The 21,194-nt window shown below is 35.2% G+C and overlaps 1 protein-coding gene across 3 annotated transcripts in view; it reads right to left on the bottom strand.

Moving 5' to 3' along the window:
* Positions 1–597: 597 nt before the first annotated feature.
* Positions 598–21,194, bottom strand: part of SEMA3D (semaphorin 3D) — a 208,961-nt gene continuing 188,364 nt past the window's right edge. For all 3 annotated transcript variants that reach the window (XM_007170275.2, XM_057550011.1, XM_007170276.2), the window contains 3 exons: positions 20,515–20,579; positions 11,745–11,884; positions 598–4,956 (listed from right to left, as the gene is read on the bottom strand). In XM_007170275.2, the coding sequence (XP_007170337.1) occupies positions 4,531–4,956; positions 11,745–11,884; positions 20,515–20,579 (631 nt within the window). In that variant the 3' untranslated portion in view covers positions 598–4,530. The remainder of the gene's footprint in view (positions 4,957–11,744; positions 11,885–20,514; positions 20,580–21,194) is intronic.

The raw sequence follows: 21,194 nt of genomic DNA, 5'->3' as shown, positions 1-21,194 counted from the left end.
TATACACTACTATAAATTCTCATGTTCAAAGCTTGTCAGAGCACTCAGAAAACTTGACATTTCTCTATACAACATCCCTACAATTTATTTCATTACCAGGTTGGAGGGGATATCATAATATCTATTTGTAAACATAAAATATCCTTTATGTGTGTACCAAATTAACAAGAAATATAATTTTCTCTAAAAGAAATTCAAGAAAGGTCTTTATAAAGCAAAAACAAAAACCTCAGCTTATGCCTTTAAAAAATTATGCTCATACAGTACTAAACAGATAGACGAGTATTTTTAAATTTCACTTATAGAATGGTAATTGGAAATCTTAAAAGTAGTTACTTGGAGTAGTAATATTAATTCAGTCTACCAAAGTCTAAATTTAAATCACAGTAAAGCTTAACTGTAATACTTGTATTAACTGGGGAGAGAAACTTATTCTTTTCTTTCATAAGGGAAATTACTGCATACTTACAGTGCAAACTATATCTACTAAAAATTGTCAGGAAATATTTTCCTTGGTATTTGATTTAGTGCGATTCTATGTATAAAATCTGGTTACCATGTTTAGGGTTTGAAAACAAAATTGCACACAAACCAACATTCTGTTTATAACCATAGAACACTAATGTTTGTATTTTATTATAATACAACCAAAATATACATTTAACAACTTTCCATTATTTTAGATTACAAGACTACATTTCTTTTAAAATAGCAAAACTACAAATTCAAAATAGATTGCTAACCACTTACAATTATTAAGAATTAAATTACACAATTAACTGACAGATTTTTGCCCTTCACCCCCAAATCACCTATATCAAACTTACCATAAATACTTTATAGGACTAAATATTTAAATGAGAGGTATAAGTCATGTGCATGTTCCTGTCTTTGCACTGTCAATGTGTACAATGTTGGAATTTTAGATCTCATTTTTTAACCTCACATGCAAATTACATTATTTAAATATTGTGGTCATTTACTGTGAGAAAAAAATATTTCTTTCTATAAAAACATTTCAAATATCTCTTTTTTCTAAACTATCCATTCCCAATAAGGCTAATGAGTTCCAACATGTTGTCCAAGACAAATTCTAAAGGGAAGCTATTTCAGTTTTGATTTCCACTTTCATTTATGATATATATGAAATATCATATTTAAATTTAAAATATCAGTGTTTAATTAATGCTTTTGTTCAATTTAGTATTTCGTAGACATGTGGATGCTACCAAACTGTCCTTGAAAATTTAATTTTCAATGTAACGTGGAAAAACAGGCACCGACAACTGTAAACTTATTTTTTAGTTGAGTCTACACAATTCAGCAGAAACAAAAATTAATAGCATATAAAGAACCAAAACATAGACCAAAGGAGAAATTCAAGAGTAAGACCATTTTGCAGGCAGCATGCTGTAAATAAGCGTTATTTAGTCAACGGATGGATGAGGTATTGTGTGAATTATAATTTTTTCACTACTGTTGTGGCTTTTGCAAATTTCTAAATTTCTCTGTGGCAGTTTTCCATTTCTTAAATAATTTGGTTGGTTTTCAAAAATGTTTATTCAATAATGTGAATGTACTGTTTTGAGCTCTTTGGGGAAGAAACAGTTTATATATAAATTAATTATTTAGACTATCTATTTCTAAACAAACTCTTAAAATTCCCAATACATTGAATGTAAATGAATGCAGACAGTCAGGATTCCATTTAGCAGCATAAATAGCTGGAATGAAATGCAGATGAGAATATGCAAGTCAGAGCCATATGTATTCAAAACAGGGGAAAAAATATAAAACCAAGAATAAACATAGACATTTTAAGACCTCTCCACAAAGAGCTGATTTCTTAGCAAATGTATTTGAAACTATTAACTATAATTTCATTTTTCATTATTTCAAAGAAAATTTGGTAAAAACTTTCAGTGGTGAGGAAGTATATATTGTATCTCATCTCTAGATTTAATATATTCACACTGTTCTTCTAAGCGTTCTAGGCAATTAAACGATTCAAAAATTAAACATAGCAGCTTAGATGTCTTCTGTCTTTATAAATACACATAAATCTTTGCCCATATGGTTTATTTATTATATGACTTTTTATTTTACTAACAATATTTCAAATATATTTTAATTATCATAAATTTATAGTTTTAGATCCAAAGCAGCCAGAATATTAGCTGTAAATTAAAATGTCCCCCCCAATTTTTTCTGAATAACTAAGATTAGAAAGAATTAATTAAAAAATGGCTTGGACATTCATATTTTGATGAAAACCAAATTTATTTTCACAAGTCCATCCTAACATTTGAGCTTCATGGAATTTTCCCAAAGCCATCCATAATTTGATCATTACTGTCTGATATACAAATATTTGGAAATCTTTTAAAAAACATGCTCCTACTTATATGCTTTGAGCTTACTATGAGTTCCTGGAACATTTTGAGCCAGCAAATCAAGTTACAAACACTCTTGTTAGCAGTCTGATCTTGCTACAACTATTCTTATGAATTACTTTTTAATAGAGTGATTTGTTCTGGTTCACTTAAAAAAAAAAAACTATCTTCCTTAAGTTTTCCTTACAGTAAAACATCTACAAATATTTGAGTATCATATCAAAAGGCGACTTAACCTCATAGATCAGTGTGACTACTTTGAGTAGGTAAGCAATGCAAATACAATGAATGTAAGATAGAACGTTTTGAGCATAAAGCCAGTCACAGACATGATACTGAACTCTGTAATAAGTTGCCCTATAATCACAGGGTTCTCACAGGCTTTTATTTTCAAGACACGTAGAATGCATGAGAAACGAGCTATGTCTGCTATTTAGTTTTCTGAAAAGCTGCCTTCCATGTGAGGAAGTGACTAATTTTTCATTTCACACTAAAAACGGCGTGAAAAGGCAAAACAGAAGAAGGCTGAGGGTTTTGTGTTATACGAAGGAAAGGTGAGTCCTTCTTAAACAGGCAGGAAACATACCATACATATTCAGAGGAAAGAACAAATTGGAAACATTTGAAAGTGCTAACAAAATGTGAAAAAATGTTTATGTTAATATTGTGAGTTTGTTTTCTTTACATGCAGTAGGCTTATTTATTATTAAATTACTAAAACAATGCTACTTGAATTACAGCATATAATCTCAGAAATGCAAAAAGATTGTGTGAAGAAAAGATGTCAAAGAGTTAATTTAACCCTTTCCGTTGTCAAAATTTTTGCATTTGTTCTGTTATTCAACAAATATATAGTATTCCCGCTCCCCACCGCTGTTGTCTACCTAATTCTCTCTATATATGTATATATTGCTTTTTCCTATTCACTCAAATAAAATCTAATAATCCAATATTTGGGAGAGCATAAAGGCAGTAAATAGAAATAATTTATAGAGCATGATGCATTTCTACAAAAAAGAGAGGAAGTACATACTGAAATCCCATTGGTTGTAAATAAATTTGTATTCATTTTTCCCATGATTCTTTAGAAAATTTACTTTTCCTCAGACTTTTGCTAGCAGTTTGTTATAATCTAGAGGTTTTTTTTAACAGATGGATTACAAATTGGCAGCTACTTATATTCCAGTGAGTAAAGCTACAGTACATTTCACGCACTGTATTTGTGATTGTTCTTCCTTTTTATGGGGATGTGAGTTTTCCCCAAAGCCAGAATTTATGGCTGTCTTTCTTTCTTTCTCTTAACAAATCCCAGCTGCGTGCTTTCCCATTAGGATGCAGTATACATCATGATGTTTCCCTTATTTTATTAAAATGCTTTCCCATATCCTATTAAAATATTTATTAAGCATTCTGTCCCTGTAAAGCTCAGCATATATTCTAAAGACACATAACTGAGCACCAACTTCTCTCTGTGAACCTGTTATCCTGACAAGTCATAAGGAATCCTGGGAGGAACATTTATGCCCTTCAGTAAATCAATGCTCCAGGACACTAAATGTAACCCCTGGAGTCTGAAAGGAGTAATGCACCTCTCCAGATTCCTAAACCATGCACCAAGAGTGAATGGCTCACTGGGAAAGTTCCTGTTGATAATGTGAGCTGTATCTTATGTCTTCCCTCCAATCCTACCACCAGGTAGCCAGTTCTAGAGTGGAATGATGTATCTGTTCATAAGAACATATAGCACAACTGCATGGTAAACTCCATGCTTAAAGACCATGCAAGGGAAATAAAGCACCTTATGACAATGTCAAATTTGACGCTTTCTTAGCTCAGTTATTTACGTAACATAACAAATTCAAAAACTCAGAGTGTAAAACATTTACAAATGTAAAGCCCCTCTTTTGAGATAATTCTGATACTGTGCAGGTATAAGTTTAGTTCTTGGAAAATTGGTTCAGATGCATGGTTTGCCCTTATTAATGCCATATCCACCAGATACAGTCTTATTCAGATTACTGTTCTTGTGCTTTAGCAAAACTCCATGGAAAGCTCTTATGAGTTAATATAAGGATGAATAAAAGAGAAGACAGTATTTTTGCAGGTGAAGAATTTTTTCTTTAAATTAAATAGAAAACTATGTAGCCACAGCTCTCGGAAGCTCGTCTAGGTCTCTGTGATGTCTTCGATTTCGTTTCTTCTTCATTTCCTGCATGTGCTTCCACTTTGGGCCGCCCTTGTTTCGCTGTCTCCGCTTCTCCCTGTGCCACATCTGTTCGCAGTACTGGTCGAGGCTGAAGTTTGGGCTGCTAAGGATTTGGATATAGTCTTTGTATCTCAACCGTGACTCAGCCAACAGATCCTTGACCCGCCCCTCCTCGTGCTCTGCCCTCTGGGTATTTTCCATCTGTTCATTCTCAATGACATTCAAAGTCAGCTTCACTATGGTGTGGATAAAAGTGTGCTCCTGTGCTTTGCAGTAATACATCCCAGAGTCCTTCTTCTGCAGACTTCGAATCAGTAGCCCGTATTCTGTTTTGATGATCCTTTCATCGGGTTTCAACTGCAGAATTGGAAAAATGTAGGCAATAAATGAGAAAGAGAGAGGGCTATGAGCAAATGCAAAGAGGCTACATAGTTTTACTTAGATGAACCTAAGAGATACGATCCCTGTCTCTCTGTCATTAAGCATAGTATCGTCAGCCATAGTCGAAGAGAGTGACTAAACTCTCTTTCAACTAAAGTAACAGCCCCCAAAGATGTATGGTTGCATCTTATTACATCTAACTGAGCCTTCGGAATATAGTTAGTTTTTCTCCCAGTCTACAGATAGGAATAAAAAGCTGTGAAAATTAATGAAGTAAACCTGGAAACTGTCAATTGACCATCTTTACAAAGATTTCAGACACTAATTGGTGTACTAAGAACACCAATTTGTTTCTGAATTTCAGAGCTAGAATGTGACTCTGACAGTCATTGTGTAGAAAAAGAGCTTTAGTGCACACTACTACCTGTAATGTAGAAGAGAGCAATTATTCCAAAAGGAATTTAATGTTTGCTAGATATTGCCAAATAAATGATCTGAGTAGCTTATGGAAACTGTAAGTGGTGACTTGTTAAAAGTCAGGTGGAAAGGCATGGAAGATACAGCCTTTTGGATGTTAGAGCTGTACTGAATAGGACCATAGAGTCAGAAGTTTAGCAACATTTAAAGCTGAATTTCTCTTTTTACTATGGATTGAATTTTGATACTTTATGTCTATATGATACTTTAGACTATGTCATTTGTGGAGATATTTGCCATACCTCAGTATACTATAACATGGTAATGTGATTTCAAGTGTGAGAAAGCTCAATGAACAAAAAGAACCTCCACTGAAATGTGACGCTCTTTGCCCTTTGAAGCAATAGTACTGAAAGACAATTCAAACATTTAAGCTTGCCTGGCCTCCAATCTGGTGTGAATAGAGAACCTATCTTCAATAAACTACAGGCATGTTTACCGACACAAGAGCCCTGTTTAATGTGGAGTATTGTTGAGCGGCTCAGCATTAAGTAGAACAACAACAAAGAAGTCTGGAAGATTTCCCAGTTTACACATCTGCCCCTGTATTGTAGACTTAGAGTTGATGGAAATCAAGGAGGCATAAAGACGGCTAAATTAAATTTATTCACAGTGGGTGGACTATACTTTGCATCTTTATGTGAAAAATATGTAGGAAAAATCCCTCCAATTCTGGAAATATGAGAAAAGGCAAAGAAACATCTCTGGCTACCAGCCCAGTTAACTAACAAATATATGGCCAACCACCTTCTATGCCAGAGAAGTGCAGCTGGCGGGGTACCACACAAGGCCAAAGGCAGGTCACAGCTCAGATCCCTGCTTAATGAGGCTGAATGGTCTCCAGCCCTGCCTTTGCTCTACAATGAATCCACACCATCAGGGGTCTGTTTGTTTCCCTTACTTTGCCCATTTGGTGAATTGGTGTGTAGTAGTTGTTTTTTTTTTTCTTCTAATGGATTTATCTAAAGGCCCAGATATTTTTAAATGCTACTGTAATACAAACTAATGTTGAAGTAACTTACATTCTCAGAAACTATAGGAATCTGCTGCCAAAAATAGAAGGGAATTTGAATTGGTAGAGCTCTAAAGGATCAGTCTTAAAAAATAATATCAATCTCAAATTTAACACATACTATATATCTTCCTTTAAATAATTTTATTGTAGGAATTACTGTTTTTTCATTTAAATATATCTTAGAACATGAAATTGAAACTCTGACTCCACAGCCTAGGTTCTGGTCCCTATCTGCTCTGCTTCCTATGACTACTCATTTATCTTCCCCGATTGGTGTCCCATTTATCAAGTTGGTGACACAGCATACGGTGTATGTGGGGTGTTAAAAGTAAAGCTCTTTGAAGGTTAAGTGTGAAGTATTATTAGCAACATCATAGACTACTGCCTTATTGCTGGAGAGGTGATGTTCTGAAGCCTTTACTTCTGTAATTCTTTAATGGAAAATGGCCTGTGGTTACTAGCATGACGACCAAAGTGCGTGACTTCAGTTCCAGTTCATCTCTGTATATTCTTTCCCAGCTGGTATTCTTGCTAATGTTTAAACTGCATTTAATGTGGCTTTCAGAGACTGTCACAGCTCTGAGTCACTATTTTTTATTGTTCTTTTTAAGCTTCTGACAGGAAGGAATGATGACTTTGTGATTTCACACATATTATGCAACACTTCATCATTATTTTTGCTATTCTCTTTTTGTGTCCCATTTACGTTATTTTACTCTGAAGTCTGGCCCCCTTCCCTCCTTTCCAGTCTACTTCTGTCCCTACAGGACTCAGGGTTTCATAAACACCTGACATTTCATTACTCCATCGTGGTCCTTCACCTTTCCTTTCTTTGATGGAATGCTTACTTTTTCTTTTGGTTTTTGACCTACAGATAAAAAGTTTGCTTTAATGAATTTCTTTCTGGATTTATCTAATGTCTATTAGATCATTTAAGTGATTTTTTTCTCTTCCTAAAATTTCAAAAATATGCCTTTCATGACATGGTATCTCTAATAAAACACATTTTGAATTGATGTATTTTCATAGGATTTTTGCCATCTAGAGATAGAAATCTGTGACCCAGAAATTAAGTGGTTGATTAACATTTGCCTACTTTACATTCCCATTCTCTGTAGTGCTTTCATTCCATGCTGGAATAGGATGCATTATGCAGACTGCATCTCGACAGTGAAATGTCAGCAGAGTCAATTTAGAAAATTCAGCTCCTCTACAAAGAGATAATGTAATCTCTGGCCAGTGATTTAAACTCATGGAATTTTCTTCACTTTAGAAGTGATAAGTAAAAACTGCTCAGCCTTACATATCAAAACCATGCTTGAACCACAGTCAACTATCCATTTGCTTAATGTGAACAAGGATAATATATTTGGCATTATTCAGTGTAGATCTTCAGTGAAGGGCAATTCATTTAAAATGAAAAGAGAAACATGGTAAGTGACAAAGGACAGTTAGGTACTAAGCAGCAGGTAAAGGTCAGTGACTTCCTTCTCTGATAATAGCAGCCTAATGGTAATTCCTTTGCAGATAATTCACCTGTCAGGTCTTTCATAGCTAAAGCACTGCACATGTCTTGGAAGTGACTAGGGATTCAAGAATATCTCCCTTCTTCAACAAACATAGGAGACGACTTATTTAAAAATAGTGCCGAGGCAACTGGCTCATTATTTAAAAGAAAAAAAAAATCGAATGAATACATAACTCACTCCTAGATTAATTTAATATCTTTAAGTAAGTGTAAATATAAAATGTAAACTGTAATTGTAAAAATAAAATCATAAAATGACTAGAATATATATATTTGCTGTTTCATTGGGGAAGGAACTTATAAGCGCAAGTGAGAAATCATATAGATATAAATCAATAGATTTGTCTATATAAAACATAAAACGTGTGTGTTAGGGACACACAAAAATTTTTAGAGATAGAAAGCAATAAAAAGTTACATGTAATATGCATAACATTAAAATGTTAATATCTATAATATAAAAGGGTTTGTTAAAATAATTTTTAAATGAATACACCAACATAAACCAAGCAAATGATAGGTAAGGCAATTTACCAGTATGGTGATTTTGATGAGAAATTAGCAATATGCAGTTGTTTATCCAAAGCTGTAAGATAATTAAAGTCTTTAACTCACTTATTTTACATTTAAGAATTTGTCCTAAGAAAATAGACAAGTAGAGAAAGATTTAGCTAAAGGAAAGTTGATTACTTTTTTAAGAGGTTACGTGAACTTAATAAAACATGGAACATCTGTGGATGACTGTGTCATCAGGATGGCAGGGATGTGGGACAGGAAACATGGTATTAAAATTGAATGGCAGGGGAAAATGCTTATAGTGTAATGGGAAGTAGGAAAAAAAAAAAGCTGGAATAGACATCAGAATAGTATTTGTGCTTATCTACACTTAGTGATCTCATAGTTGTTTATTTTCAAAACCATTTATATTGCTTTTATAATAAGAGCAACAAAAATAAAACGAAGGCCTACAGATAGAAAAATACAAATATTTGAAGATGTTTTAAAAATATTTTAAAAAGCCACAGAAAAATTACTATCACAAATGGTATAAGGTACTGCCTCTTTTATTTATTCAGATCTCAAAAGTTCAACAGAAGCTTGGGGACTGACGATTAACTTGCTAGTTACAGCACCGACATCATCAATTTCAAGAACAGCTTTATAAGAAAGTCAGTGAATAACTGACTCATGACCTCCCCAACAGCACCCAACTGTGAAACAACTCAGTAAGGAAATGTTCTCCTCCTGGCAGAGAATAACCTGGTGACAGCCTCTGTGCCACAGGAGATCCTGGGCCTTCCCTCAGGCTTTTTTTTTTTTTCTTTTTTTGAGTGGAGGAAAGATTTCAAACTGTGACCTTCTTGGTAAAGAGCAGAGGGTATCCTGCTGGGAAAAATGCTTCAAATCTAGTCTGGATTTTGCCCCTTTCCTCAGTTCAGGAAGCAGTACTGCATATCCTGGACAATGTATAACTATTTACAAAGATAGATGAAAATACCAGTTGAAACATTACAGCTAAAATATTTTGAAGTATAAATCAATAAATACACTGTTTCTGCTCCATTGAAATTTATGGAGCATGCTACCACCATGACTGTCTGATATACTTAAAACGTACATTAAAGTAAGGCATAGCATTTTCAGGAAACATGAAAGATGTGAATGCAAACATGCATAGGCAAACGTACGTATCTATAACTGGGAGAGTACCCCAAGCAGAGTTCCACATTTTTTAAAAGTCAGATTAAATTTGTCATGGAGAAAAAAAAATCGTTAAAAAATGATATTTAAATGAAAAGAAATTATCAAACTTTATTAACTATAAAATTAAAAATAGTCATTTGGGGTATTCAAAAGTAAAATACTGCAATATATCTAAAAGAAAATCTGCATGTTACAAAAATTCAGATAATGTCCTTGCAGTATTTCACGGATAAATAATAAATGCTTTATATCTTGAAATTAAATCACCTCTATGTCAGATAAAACTTCAATATGTATTGGTAAACAGTGAGACTCTTAAACATTTAGTATAAATATGGATATGCCATATTCTTAGAACTTATGGATGTCAGGAACAATGAAGAATCAAGTTTTACCAGAGAAATCTGACATAAAGGAGGAAGTTATTCCCTTAGTATTAAGTATGTGGAAGGGTCAATATTTTGCTAAGAGAAATTATTCTCAGATGAAGAGAATGATAATTTCTTAATGTAACAGTGGAACATACCTTGACATTAATCACTTATCATAAAATTTGGTTCTTTGACTCCAAGGCTTCTCAACCTTAGCACAACTGGCATTCGGCTGAGATGGATGGTTGTTTACTGTGAGGTACTGTGCACTGCAGGATGGTGAGCATCAGCCTTGACCTCGACCCACTGGATGCCAGGAGCATCCTCCATCCACCCAGTCGTGACAACCAAAAATGTCTCCAGGTATTGCTAAATGTGAAGACCTTGGGAGCAAAACTACCTGAAGTTGAGAACCACTATTACACAGTAATGTTTGACCGATTACATATACTATTTAAATGTTTATGGACTTCACAAGGAGGCTGATATATTATTAGAGAACATCTGGTCCACCTGCTTATATGGCAGAGAAACTGAGTGCTAGAGAAGTCACCACCTGCTCACGAACCCTCAGCAGTCAGGGTGAACACACATCATCAGTGCTGTTTCGTATTTCACACGTCCTCCCAGTAGAGTGTGTCTGCAATTTTATATGCATACTTTACACTTGTGAGTAATCCTCTGCTTTGAAATTCACATTCTCGTATGTGTTTTCTCATTTAATTTTGACAGTAACTTTTGCATTGATTTTATTTACCTTAGAAAATTCCGGCCCACAGTCCTCAGTAATATTACCAAAGAATCATTACTCAATGCATCTAATTCTGAGCCTGTGTTCACTCCATTACCATTACAGTGTCCTTAGTTTAATATTGGGACTTTTAGAACTCTAGATTGAGTATCACTGGTTTCTCATAGGCATTAGAATAGAAATATAAAAATTCTGTCATTTAACCTTTGTTACATGACATTTGAATAATAATAATACAGGATTTCTCAGACTACCCAAACTCATCTCATTAAATTCAGTAACATATATAACATACATATCTCACAAAATCTTTGTGATATGTTTTAATCACATGTATGTGTTAGAAAAAAACTGAAACAGAAAAAAGTCAAAAGATGAGTAGAGCATCCATATTACTTTTCCCTCTGTTGATTTAATTTTAATACACTAGAGTGAAAAGGTACAGATGTCCAGATACTTATCCAACTTGCTCCTATGATATGATAAGATAGATATTTCCATTTCTGTACAAACTTGACATGTTTTATTTTATGATCTAAACTGAACCCAATGAGAGTTAGAATTTAGTCATTGTGCTATTGTGGGGGGAAAGTCTTGTTCTTGATCAGGGAATTATTCTAAAATATAGACCATCAATTAAAAATAAAAAGTAGAAGAAGAATCCTGTAAATTTTTTAAATTCAATATGCTTTTAAATGTATTTATTAACACATTTGCATAAAATTGGCCTATTCATATCTCAAAGGCATTGTTACCTTGGGTGCTAGAGATTATAAAATTTTATTTTCCTTGTTATCAAGTAGTGATAAGAGCTCCACTTGGCACTAAAAGTTGAACATCTCCTCTCACAACCTAAACTTGATTTAAGTTTTACACTGTTTCCCTCAAGGTGAGCATTCTTTGATGACTATAACTTACCTCCTCTCGATATTCATCTCCTGACCGCTGGATATACCACTTAATAGATGCTTGTTGGGATTTAGGTATACATTCCAGAAAGGTTGAATTAAATTCAATGCCAAAAATCACCTTTTCATCAGCAGCTTCATGACTAATGCCTGGAAAGCAAACATGGAATAGGAGATTAACCTTGACACGATTTTAAAAGCAATGGGAAAATAGACTGATTTAGAACAGATGCCATGGAGGAAAGATTCATACACATTATTAAAGAGAAAGGAAATTCATGTTATAATGTTGTAACCTGAGAGTAAAATACTATCTAATAGATTGATTTTTAAAATTCTATCCCTGCACTGCAATTTTTACTGTTTCATCAATATAGTAACTTTTTGCAATTTCTTTTTTTAAATAAGAATTCACAAGATCCAACTTTAAACACTGAGCCTCTCTGAGCTGAACTGAATAAACTTCAACATCTTTTAATGCTTTAATGCCTTTTAATTTATATAAAATATAACTAATTCTACAGATATTTCTGGAGAGAAATTTATCTTACCACTAAAGAGAAATTCTATTATGATTTGGTCCACAGAGCTGACCATATAACATATAACCATATGTTATGACCATATGACATTTTGATGTCAGAAAAGTAAGTGCAGTGCTCTATACTTAATGAAACTCTATGATGATGCTAATAAGTTAGATACTCTAATACTCAGAATCAGGACCTTATCTGTATTATCTACCAAAAAATGTTCTCTTTTATTCAAAGAGGAATATTTTAGCCCAACATGCATTTGCTATAAGATAGTTAATGGGAGGCTAAAGTATCAGTGTCTCAGACACCTTATTCTCATAAATCAACTGCACCATCTGAAATACATTCCTTCCAGAGTAGCCAAAGGCTGTGTCCCACGTGTGATCTAAGATCTGTAGCTCAGATTTGATCAAATAAAAAATGACGGCTTCTCAGCCTGGCCCAAACATGCACTTTTTCATCGTATATTCAGATGTCTCAATTCTGCAGATGGGCCTACTTAGCATTTTAGGCATAAACCAGAGTGAGGCTTAAGGGGCCTAAGTGAATCCTAAACCTAAGCACGCAGAATTATCAGCAAATGGCATGAATGCACGTGCATCCAATAGTTAGGCTTTTTTTCAAGAAACTTCTTTTGACCTTATTTGTGTCTTACCAGCAGTGATTAAGTCAAACATGCTGACCCCATTATGAATTAACCTTACCTAACCTTCAAAATGTGTGGATTCCACTTGAAATCTGTAATCTATCCACTCTCTTCTGGCAACTTAACAGATTATAGCCACGATTTTCACAGCTAATAAATTCCTAATGCACAGGAAGATCACCAGTGCCGATCACGGAAGAGAAAGACACGCATCACTTCATAGGAACAGATACCATTTTCCTGAGCAAAGGGAGTTCATGAACAAAGCAGGGAGGATGCAGGCTGATTGTTTAGGTGATGGGGCAAGGACTTGGGAGAAACTCAATTAGACGGATTCAACCAAAGAATTAGTCAATTCAGTGAAAGATAAATTAGTGAAATCAACTGGAAAAGTGAAATAGTGAGCTGATTATAAGAAATCCATCTTCAACTCAGTAGAAACAGTGACCCTTTGAAACAAAGTCATCCCTACATCAGTTTGACTGGAAATTAATTTGTTTCTTCCAATAATGTTTGTTTTATCTCTGAGTTTAAAATTTTCTAGTTTTAAATTTAAACCTATATGTATGTATGTATATATATACACATACACACATATATACATACATACTATATATAATGTTCTGTTACTATCCATTTTTAAAAGTGCAAAAGCTGTATACAATAATGTTTTTAAATAGCAGAATATCTTCTCATTAAGTATAAAATAATTTTAAAGATAATATTTTAATCTTCCAGATTGCAGGCAAAAATTATTTTCATAGCGAAATATCTGGAATATTTCTTTAGAATACACATATGACATGTCACTGAAGTCACTGCAGCAAGATTATATGTGTTTAACATTGTTAAACACAGTTCATCTACATGAATTACTGACTTTATATCATTAATAATCATGCAGTATCACAGTATATAACAATTAATGAACAAAGGAAGGAAGGAAGAAACGAAACAGCTATTTGCCAGTTATTCAAGACTTGACCAAGTCAGTGTAACACATATTTATGGTGGGTTATAAGCAAGTCATCGCCTTTCTTCTTTACCAGAGACAAGTGTTCAGACAAGTTCTCCCCTAAGATCGAAAATGCTTAGTTTGTAAATACCCTCATAATCTCTACTTTAATTCTCACAATTGATTCTCTGTCTCTGGCTTCTCCTATTCCAGTCAGTCACCAAACAGGTATAAATTACTTTTATTTTTAAAAACAACTTTTCTTAGTAATATGAAATAGCTCCTTAACACCTATAGAGTAAACTCTAGACAATAACAGAGGGATCATCACAAACTTAACAAAACCTATGTGAATTCTTTCTGATTTTAATAATTGTTACTTCATCTACTTAGTAAAATTTGATTGTTTCCTTAAGGCACAGCTCAAGTGCTCTCCATCTGGGTATCCTTCCTTTTACCTATGCATTATGCAAACATTGTTGCATGACTACCATACTGGCATTGCTTTCAGTGCAGGAAATATACTGATGACTATGACAGGCAAATTCACCACCTTTATATTCCAGTGACAGAGACAAAATTATCAAGTGAATGAATAAATAAAGAATATAGTATCTGGCTGTGTTACGCATTACAAGTAAAAATAAAGCAGATTAGGGAATAATTAGGGTTAGAAGGAAAGAAAGGTATTTCAGGTAGGTTAGTCAGGAAGGGTGCCTCTGAGAAATTCAATCATGGGATTAAATGATGTGAAGATGGAGCCGCGTGGACACCTGAAGTGAAGAGTTCTTCAGGTACAGAGGAAACAAATGCCAACAGGGCTGAGGTAGGAACCAGACTGGTGCTTTTGAAAAAGAGAAAGCCTGTGAGCAAGCTATGCCACAGTGATGTGAGGATCAGACAAGGTGTTAGGAACCAGATCAGGTAGAATCTTGCAGGCCATGGTAAAGGCTGTGGAGTTTTTACTAATTGCTCTAAGATGCTAGTGAAAGATTCTGAGTAAGGGAGTGACAAGATCTGAATAAAGTGTGTTTTTTTTTTTTTTGACTGCGTTGGGTCTTCATTGCTGCGCACGGGCTTTCTCTAGTTGTGGCGAGCAGGGGCTACTCTGAGCTGTGGTGTGTGGGCTTCTCATTGCAGTGGCTTCTCTTGTTGCGGAGCACGGGCTCTAGGCATGCGGGCTTCAGTAGTTGTGGCACGTGGGCTCAAGAGTGCAGGCTCAGTAGTTGTGGTGCACGGGCTCAGTTGCTCCGTGGCATGTGGGATCTTCCTGGGCCAGGGATCAAACCCGTGTCCTCTGCACTGGCAGGCAGATTCTTAAGCACTGCACCACCAGGGAAGCCCCCTGACTGAAGTTTATAAAGAGGTTACTCTGGCTACTGAGTGGGATCTAGACTGAAGGGAGGCAAGCATGGAAGCAGGGAGACCAGTTTAGCAGCTACTGAAGAGTTTTGGTGGGTCTGGTTAGGATGGCATCTGTGGAGGTGATGAGAAGTAGCAGTTGTGACCACTGAGCCAAAGGGCTGTACTGAGATGCTGGTGATAAGATGTAAAAGAAAGAGAAGCATAAAAAGATGACTCCTAGCTGCTTTTTGACAAAGCATTTGGGTGAGTGGTGGTGCTATTTATTAATATGGGGAAGTCTGCAGAACAAGTAAGTTTTAGAGAAAATGACAAGAATTCTTTCTCAGGTATAATTTGAGATTCTTATTAGGCATATGAGAGGGGTTCTTGAGCAGGCACAGAGCATACAAGTCTTGCACACAGGCGAGAGTTCAGAACTGGACAATGAGTCTGGGAGTCAAATTGCCTCTGATAGAGAATACTGTGAACAATTATATGCCAACAAACTGGACAACCCAGAAGAAATGGACATGTTTCTAGAAACATACAGCCTACCAAAACTGAATCAAAAGGAAACAGGCAATTTGAACAGACCAATCACTAGAAGTGAAATAGAATCTGAAATAATATAACTCCCTGCAAACAGAAGTCCAGGACCAGAAGGCTTCACTGGGGAATTCTACCAAACAATAAGAGAAGAAACTATACCAATCCTTCTCAAACTCTTCCAAAAGATTGAGGAGGAGGGAACACTCCCAAAGTCATTCTATGAAGCCACCATTACCCTGACACCAAAATGAGACAAAGACACTACCAGAAGAGAAAATTACAGGCCAGTATCTTTGATGAATATAGATGCAAAAATTCCCAACAAAATATTAGCAAAGCAAATCCAACAACATGTGAAAAAGATCATGCACCATGACCAAACTGGATTCATCCCAGGGTCACAAGGATGGTTCAACATATGCAAATCAATGTGACACACCAAATCCACAAAAGCAAGACAAAAACCACATGATCATCTCAGCAGATGCAGAAAAAGCATTTGATAAAATTCAACATCCATTCATGATAAAAACTCTTATCAAAGTGAGTTTAGAGGGAACATACCTCAACATAACAAAAGCTATTTATGACAAACCAACAGCCAACACAACACTCAACAGTGAAAAGCTGAAAGCCTTCCTGCTGAAATCCAGACCAGACAAGGATGCCCACTCTCACCACTCCCGTTCAACATAGCACTGGAAGTCCTAGCCACAGCAAGCAGACAAGAAAAAGAAAGAAAAGGTATCCAAGTTAGAAGAGAAGAGGTAAAATTGTCATTGTATGCAGATGACATGATACTATGTATAGAAAACCCTAAAGACTTCACACAAAAACTACTAGAATTGACAAACACATTCAGCCAGGTAGCAGTATACAAGATCAACATACAGAAATTGGTTGCATCAGAAAGAGAAAGTTAAAAAAAAAAAAAGAAAAAGAAAAAAAAAATCCCTTTTAAAATCTCATCAAAAAATAAAATAAAATACTTAGGAATAAACCTGTCCAAGGAGGTGAAAGACATATACACTGAGAACTATAAAACACTGATAAAGGAAACTGAAGACGATTTAAGGAAATGGAAAAACATTCCATGCTCTTGGATTGGAAGAATTAATATTGTTAAAATGTCCATATTACACAAAGCAATCTACAGATTTAATGAGATCCCTTTTAAGTTACCCCTGACATTTTTCACAGAACTAGAACCAATAATCCTAAAATTTATATGGAACCTTAAAAGACCCAGAATTGCCAAAGCAATCCTGAGGAAAAAGAACAAAGCAGGAGGCATAACCCTCCCAGACTTCAGACAATACTGCAAAGCTATAGTAATCAAAACCTCATGGTATTGTCATAAAAGCAGACATATGGATCAATGGAACAGAATAGAGAGCCTAGAAATAAACCCACACAGGTATGGTCAATTAATCTTTGACAAAGGAGGCAAGAATATACACTGGAGAAAAGACAGTCTCTTCAGCAAGTGTTGTTGGGAATGTTGGACAGCCACTTGTAAATCAATGAAGTTAGAACACACCCTCACACCATACACAAAAATAAGCTCAAAATGGCTTAAAGACTTAAGTATAAGACATGAAACCATAAAACTCCTAGAAGAGAATGTAGGCAAAATATTTCTCCGATATAAATTGTACCAATATTTTCTTAGGTCAGTCTACCAAGCCAATAGGAATAAAAGCAAAAATAAACAAATGGGACCTAATCAAACTTACAAGCTTTTACACAGCAAAGAAAACCATAAACAAAACAAAAAGACAACCTACGGACGGGGAGAAGATATTTGCAAATGATGCGACCAACAAGAGCTTAATTTCCAAAATATACAAACAGCCCATACAACTCAATAACAAAAACAAACAAATCAAAAAAAAAAACCCAATCAAAAAATGTGCAGAAGATCTAAATAGACATTTCTCCAAAGAAGACGTACAGATGGCCAATAGGCACATGAAGTGATGCTCAACATTGCTAACTGTTAGAGAAATTCAAATTGAAACTACAATGAGGTACCGCCTAACAGCCGTCATGATGGCCATCATTAAAAAGTCTACAAATAACAAATGAGGGAGAGGCTGTAGAAAAAGGGCACCCTCCTGCACTATTGGTGGGAATGTAAATTGGTACAGCCTCTATGGAGAACAGAATGGAGGTTCCTCAAAAAACTAAAAATAGAGTTGGCATATGATCCTACAGTCCCACTCCTGGGCATATATCTGGACGAAACTATAATTTGAAAAGATACACGCACCCCAATGTTCACAGCAGCACTATTTACAATAGCCAAGACATGGAAGCAACCTAAATGTCCATCGACAGATGAATGGATAAAGAAGATGTGGTGTATATATATAATGGAATAGTACTCAGCCATAAAAAGGAATGAAATAATGCCATTGGCAGCTACATGGATGGACCTAGAGATTATCATACTAAGCAAAGTCAGTCAGAAAGAGAAAGACAAATACCATATGATATCACTTATATGTAGAATTTAAAATATGACAGAAATGAACTTATCTATGAAACAGAAACAGACAGACACAGAGAACAGACTTGGGGTTGCTAAGGGGGAGGGGGACGGCAAAGGGATGGATCGAGAGTTTGGGATTAGCAGATGCAAATGATGATATATAGAATGGATAAACAGCAAGGTCCTATTGTATAGCACAGGGAACGATATTCAATATCCTGTAATAAACCATAATGGAAAAGAATATGAAAAAGAATAAATATGTATGTATAACTGAATCACTTTGCTGTACAGCAGAAAGTAACACAACATTGTAAATCAACATTGTACTTCAATTAAAAAAAAACTCTAAAGAAAAAATTGCCTCTGATAGTATTGAAATGGATGGCGTTAAGGAGTGAATATACAGAGACTGGATGTTTAGATGGTAGGATGAAAAGGAAAGTTAAGAACACTCAGAAGGAGAAACCTGTAAGGTAAGAGAAAAACCAGAAGTTTTCCCTGTGGGGCCATGAAGCAGAGGGGTGCTGGGGAGACCATCTCTGAAAACAAAAAGCCCTTATTTGTAGTGCTTGCCGATTTGCCTGGTGTAAACACTCCTGCCATGGCTGATTCAAGCTACCAATGGTTTAAAACCCAGCTCACAAAATTCCTACGTAATACACAGTCGGCTCTCAGGGGGCCATAACAGCTGGCTCCAGCACATCACTGCATGGAGCCAAGGGAAGAAAGTGTTCCACGGAGGAGGGCGCTAGAGAGTAAGTAAAAATGGGAACGGAAAAGTGGCCACTGGATTTGGCAAGGAGGAAACTGCTGGTGATCTTGACAAAAAATATATTGGGTTAGAGTGGTGATGATGAAAAGGAGATGTGCAATGGGCTATAACAAGAATGGGCTGTGATGAAGTGGACACAGTAATTGTGAGTGCCTTAGTAAACAATGGTGTTTTATAAGTCCTTATAACATTTATCATTATATGACATGGCATATATTTTACTTGTTTTCATGTTTGTTGCCTGCTCCCTCCCCTAACACACATTTAAATGTAAGATCCATGAATGCACAGATTGTTTTCTTTTATGTTCATTAGTATATCCTCAATACCCAGAATAGTCCCTCCTAATCTCATGTGCACATGTGAAAAACTCTGTGCACAGCATACAGTAATGATTGCTAAATAAAACACCGTACATAACAGTGAGTCATCTACACATTAGAACAAGAAGACAAACGTACTATTCTGGACTACAGCTTATTTTTCAGAAGAATGATATTATAAATTAGAAATAATTGTTTTGTTTTTAAAAAAGAAAACTCTGCCAGACCACCAGTTATAGACTATGAAATCTGGGTTGTTTATTCAATGGTAGGTGGTTACTAACAATATGATGATGGAAAGGCAGTTCATTTCTTCTTCTAGTTGTGTGTGTGTGTGTGTGTGTGTGTGTGTGTGTGTGTGTGTGTGTGTGTATTTTCTATCCGAAGGCAGAGCTTGAGAGTGGAAAGTAACTAAAGCTCTGGAATATATACTTCTACAGATTTTTTTCTCTGTTATCAGAGTCACTCAACAGACTTCCTCTCAATTCTCCACTCTGCCCTTCTCACACTCAGACTTTCAAGATCTTCCATTCTATGACATTTTCTCTGAACAATACAGCCTCTGGTGACCTCTTTTTTTGCTAAACTCCCACATCACTAATTGTGCCTTATGACATTTCCCCAAAGAATTGTAAGTTCTCTAAGGAGCTCTTTCTCTCAAAGTAGACCCGGGACAATTACATGCACATGGAAGTCACTTAATAAATATTTACTGATTGAATGGATACACAAATTAATAAGTGAATACAAATAATGCACAGGCTACCTAAAATTTCTTTCTATTAAGTCCAACACTTTTATCAAACTTTTCTGGGAGGGTCTCTTTGAGTTTACTCTAAATATCCATATGGTTTGGACTATAGTCTGCTTTATCTCTAATAGCAGTTTCAGACTTTACAAGGATGGATAAGGCATTAAAAAAGAAAAAAAAAAAGGTATAGGAATTTTAAAAGCCATATGAAGCAAATAACAATATAACAAAGAATTACCACTTAGGCACGTGAACAGGGGGTTGATTTATAAAACCTCCTATTGCTTTTCCAGAACACAAGCATTACACAAAATGAGTAGGTGTTTTAACTCGTATAATAAAAAAGACACACAAAGACCAGGCTTAAAATTTTCAGTGAGAGGAAAGCATATTAAACCTATACTTACTGTCTTCTATGTCCCAGCACTGGGTGATTGGGTCCCCATACTTCACATCTTGGCGTCTAGCTCGCCTATGCAAAAGGGATTAAATAGAACTTCAAGCATGATATCTGAGATATACAAAGTCTACATCTAACACTCATAACAGTAGCAGAAGCAGAATTATGCTTTACTGCTCAACTTAAATGCAGGTCAATATTCCAATCACTCTAACATCAATTCAAATAATACTAGTGGTAGAGTCCTAACAGAATAAATCCTGTTTTGGTAATAAGATGATCTGAATTTTATTTAACTACCACAGTTTTCTTTTTCTCTGACTTTTGACAAATTATTCAACAGAATAGGTTGAATATAAATACAATCCAGTTATTATATACTTCCTATGGGGGTAACTATTTGTATCTTCTTTTTTTCAGTCAGCCAACGGAAAAGTAAGATATAAAAGAGCTTTAGTTAGTGGGTAAGAAAGTACACACAAATACAAAATGCCTTATCATATGAAGATTCATTATTATATTGATGTGATTAAACAACGAGATAAATATCATTTGAAACAGAAGTACAAGTTTGATATGGCATGAATGCCTAGATGTTATTTCTATCTACTGACACATAGTTCACACTGTTTCTCTGAGAGTAATGATAATAATAATAAAATAATGGCCTTGTACATTATTGTCACA

This window comes from Balaenoptera acutorostrata, chromosome 7 (genome assembly GCF_949987535.1).
Source record: "Balaenoptera acutorostrata chromosome 7, mBalAcu1.1, whole genome shotgun sequence".
Taxonomy (NCBI): Eukaryota; Metazoa; Chordata; class Mammalia; order Artiodactyla; family Balaenopteridae; genus Balaenoptera; species Balaenoptera acutorostrata.
Note: the sequence above shows the minus strand (reverse complement) of the source record. Positions and strands in the feature narration are given on the sequence as shown.